Source organism: Diospyros lotus, chromosome 5 (assembly GCF_014633365.1).
Source record: "Diospyros lotus cultivar Yz01 chromosome 5, ASM1463336v1, whole genome shotgun sequence".
NCBI classification, from domain to species: domain Eukaryota; kingdom Viridiplantae; phylum Streptophyta; class Magnoliopsida; order Ericales; family Ebenaceae; genus Diospyros; species Diospyros lotus.
The window spans coordinates 10,490,423-10,495,184 of NC_068342.1; the positions used below are offsets into that span (position 1 = coordinate 10,490,423).

At 38.4% G+C, this 4,762-nt stretch overlaps 1 protein-coding gene across 1 annotated transcript; it reads left to right on the plus strand.

The window, feature by feature from the left end:
• Positions 1–2,604: 2,604 nt before the first annotated feature.
• On the plus strand, positions 2,605–4,046 carry LOC127801198 (uncharacterized). The gene has a single exon (XM_052336105.1). It carries the CDS (start codon positions 2,866–2,868, stop codon positions 3,781–3,783), a length of 918 nt encoding a protein of 305 aa, XP_052192065.1. The 5' UTR covers positions 2,605–2,865; the 3' UTR covers positions 3,784–4,046.
• The last annotated feature ends 716 nt before the right edge of the window (positions 4,047–4,762 follow it).

The window sequence follows — 4,762 nt, forward strand, 5'->3', positions numbered from 1 at the left end:
GGCTGTATTTTTTGGGGAGCCCCAAATTTTGGCTGTCGTATTTCACTTTCGCTGGGTGGCTGTATTTTTTGGGGCTCAAATTTGGGTTGTTGTATTTTACTTTGGGGGCTGTATTTTTTGGCTGTTGTATTTTACTTTTGGGGGCTGTATTTTTTTGAGGGCCTCAAATTTGACTGTTGTATTTTACTTTGGGGGGTGTATTTTCTGGGGGTTGTATTTTTTTTGGGGGTCCCAAATTTAGCTACTGTATTTTACTTTAGGGGTAGGTGTATTTTCTGGGGACTGTATTTTACTTTGGGAGAGGGGTGTATTTTCTGGGGGGGCCCCAAACTTTTGGGGGCCTAGTGGCCTATGCCTTACACTAGCCCTAACAATATCTACTAAGGCAAATGGAGGGAAGGGTGGTGTTCTTGGGATAATTGTTCTTACTCGGATTTCGATATTCATGTTCTTAATTATATCAGTAAAGATAAATTATAGGTTGAATCTTTGACCCTTATATAAGATGATAATTAAATTTATAATTTATTAAATTAACATCAATATATTACGTATCCGACCATCCAATAAGAGAAAAAGGTGGTCTTTCCCGGTCTTTGGAGTTAGTGGCACTAAAGGAAGGTATTAAATAGGGAGAGACAATGGCCCCCTGTTCCCAAACACCGTGTTCCGTCTGCTCACCACCCCCATTTACTTCTCCACACAACCCAATTAATTGCATGCCCATGTATTGATTTATATGCACATTCATCATATTAAATTCATATTCTTCAAAAAAATTATATTGTTTATTCTTAAATTGTATATTTTATAATAATTTAATTATTATATACAAATTTTCTTATTATTATTGTTATTAAAATTTAATTTTTCATATTTCAAAATATGAATTAACCAAATACTAATTACTTATTTCCAAGACATAAAACTTTGACATTGAGAGTTTGGAATCCTTAGATCTTAATGTACCTTCAATTGTATATATAGCACTAACTTTATTTTATTTATAAATAGTGTGAATGCAGTGAAACATAAGATCAAGTGCAATATAAGAAAAATTAAAAAAAATTAATTAAATAAAGTAATATTAAGAATTATGATTGATGTATCGTATTTTTATTAAAAAAATATTAGATAAAAAAACAATAATATATGATCTTTACGTGGTTTATGATATGGTCGGTAATGATATTTTTAATATTATTCAATTAAATAAGCGTAGTTGGGAAACCTTCGGTAGCGGTAGAGCAGAGATATTAAAGAGGAGGATTGTCGGCTGGCAAGGTAATTATTATCGTGATTAAGTGAGGCTGAGGCAGCTTCTCCCCGGGCGTTAAATAAATGTCAAGGCAAGGGGGAAAGGAAAGGCAGGCAGGCAGGCGTGGATCTAATATCTATTAATTAATAATTAATAATTTATTATTATCATGAAACGCGTAACAGTCACCTACGCCACATCCCGATTTCACCTCCTGAAAATGACTTGAGAAACTTCTTTTTAATCTTTAATATTAATTAATTAATTAATAAACCTATCAATTCATGCCACTCTTCCACTTCCCCCCCCCCCCCCCCCCAATCAGCCATATACTTAATAGATATTTGCGTAATAACTCTCCCTTTTTTTTTTTTTTTAATTTATCCGATTCTGTTTAATTAAATTAAATTAAATTAAATTGATTGGTTGGTTGGTATTATAATAAAGGAGTGAAGTACACGCGAGTACGTAGGAAACTTTTGCTTCTCAAATAGCCTCTTTCAACTCTTCATATCATTAGTTCTCGTAACACGACCGCTTCTAATTTTAATTAATTTGGTGCACCTAGCAAGCATTAAGATAGTCCCAAAAAAATCTTCCTTTCTTTCTTTCTTAAATTTGTAAATTATATGGAAAGTGACCCCAAAATAATAATTATTGACTAATTAGATTTCAACTTAAATATCTTTAATTTTTGTTTAAGGTGTATTATCTGACAATAATCATCATATTTACTAAAACTTCAGAGAGAGAGAGAGAGAGAGAGAGAGAGAGGGTAATGTAAGTAGCTCAAATAGAAACCCCATCCCACACACACAACTAACTAGAACAACTAGCAAACATGAATGAGCTTGGTGTGAAGCAAAACATGAAAATGTGTAGCGACAAAATTAAGCGTAGCCATCGTCCTCCTAACTCCTAAGTTCATTGCATTCCGCCCCGCTTACTGCCTAAACACTCGTCCTTAGATCACAAATCAACTTTAAAACAATCTTTTCCTATTTCCATTACAATCATCAACTAATTAATAGAAGAAGAAACACACAAATTTAAAAGTTAAAAACATCAATAAAAGGATCGTAATTACTATAAATATAAATTACCAGTTGGGTTGTTTTAATGTTGAATTGTCTAAGTATTGATAAATCTCACATATTATTTATTTATTTATATTAAAAAAAAAAAAAAAAACATTGTGCAAAAAAATTCTTCTTCATTAATTTGTTGGCTTTTTCTTGCAAGTTTCCTGTTTCCCTACAAGTCAGATGAAGGGGGCAACTGTTCGATGGCTGAGTCATCAAAATTAAATATATAATTTTGTGAAAAGAAAGAAAGAAATATACTTTGGATAAAATTCGTTTCCCAATGACTCTTTTTATTTCTGTGCTTACAGAATTGAGTTGAGTTTCAGGCAGCGGAAACGCCCTCGCCCTGCTTCTGCTTCTGCTTCTGCTTCACTGCTTTCTCTCTCTAGAAATTATTAACAAGGGCGAAGAAGAAGAAGAAGAAGAAGACGACGACGCCACAACTGTTCATTCTGATTCTGTGTATCTGTATTTCGAAATAGACATAGCTAAAAGAGACACATAGACGGAGGAAAGCTGTAAATGAGGTGCAAGAAGCATCTTACTGACCTGAGCAGCGGCGTCGGCGTCTGCGCTTCTTGCCTCCGGGAACGCCTGTTCGTGCTGATACAAGCCCAAGCGCAGCTGGACCTGCTTGATCGCCGGAAACCTGATCCGCAACCGCCTCCGCTCGTTTTCCCGCGTTCTGTTTCTCCCTGTATCTCTCACCGGAAATCTGACAACTCCGCCCCCTGGAAACCTCGTTATCGCAGTCTTTCTGAACAGCTGTTTTACAGTACGCCGCAGATTGGTCCCGGTGGAGCTCTAGTGAGGAATTCGGACAACAAGAAGAAGACGAAGAATAGGTTCTCGCTCTTCTCCGGTCTGTTCAGATCCAAACCGAGGAACACGGATTCGGAGGATCCGGCCGTTTCCGGGTCGGATGCTCGGAATTCTTATGCGGCGTCGTCTTCCTCGCCGTCGTGGTTTTCCGGCATGCTAGCGGTGCACCGGAAAAAGCCGTCACGGATGGCCTCAGTTGTCGAGTCGGCCGGCGTATTTGGACGGAGAATTGGACGGAATCGTGATCGCGGAATGTCGCCGGCGAGAGTTTCAGACTGCGGCGGAAAGGAGGAGGATTGCCACGACGTCTTGAGCGGGTACTCCTCGGAGTCGTCGCAGGGGTGGAGGCAGACGCCGCAAAGGCAGGTGCCGCCCGTCCGGCGCGGCGGCAGTCGGCCGACTCACTCGCGGAACGTCTCCGGACTGACGTTCTGCTTGAGCCCGTTGGTGCGCGCGAGCCCCAATCGGCACTGGAGCCAGAAGGGAATGCCGGCGGAGGTGGCCTTCTCCGGCGAGATTAGGGCCCCGGTCAAGCCTCACCTGTCCACGGCCGCGTCTTCGTGCGCGAACAGGTCGAGAAAGCTCGCCGATTTCGGAAGGTCGAAGCACAACCGTTGATGGCGATGACCGTTGACCATGATCGCCGCAGCGGTGTGATGTGACATTATAAGTACTGTTTTGCCCTTTCCGTGTGGGTGGCTGATTTTACGTTGCAGTCCTCTTGGGTTCTTCTTCCTTCCAGTCCAGCCTACATATATCTCTGATACTTGTTTTTTTTTCTTTAAATTTCAAATATTTACATTACTTTTTGATTTGATATTTATGGTTATTACAGTAAACCCATACTCTCAAATCAAATCAAAGATGGAGCTAAAGTGGATTGTTATTGTTCTTAGCTATTTTATTTGCTCATTGCTCGTACGAAATTTTTTGTGTGCCTTCTCAAGTAGTAATATGCATGGTTTGAAGTTATTACACATGCTTAATGAATTTGCAGCAATTACAGGCTTAATATATATATATCATAATTATATAAATTATAACAATATTACCATCATATTATTTGAATTACAATTATATATATATATATAGATTTTGAAACATGACTTTACATGACATAATAAATGAAATTCCGAGCCCCAATGTGATGGACAAGGACATGACAGCTACAAGCATTAGTGAAGTTTAGTGCCCTAGAGTTGTAACACTAAACTTGGTGTCCATCATGCCAACACTTCACCTCTTTGGTGCCACAGGATTTATTTATCATCTAGAGGTGTCTTTTAACATATTATGATTTTTGTGTGTGTGTGTGTGTGGGTTTAGGTCTAAAATGAAGAGGCAATCTTGGATGCATCTATAAATAAGAGTGAAGGGTTTAAATCAGCAAGTGAAATTTTGAATTCAATAACTTAAAGAGGAGGAGATTGTGTTTGAGTAGTTCACCAAATTATAACTCATTCTTACAAGCTGAGGCCATGATTTTCATGGGACGAAATGATTGGTCAAATTTAGATACTTGATGTTGCTAAATTCTTGTGGAAGAAGCATATATATATATATAGTCCATTGATTGAGCCAACATTGATCTCTCATT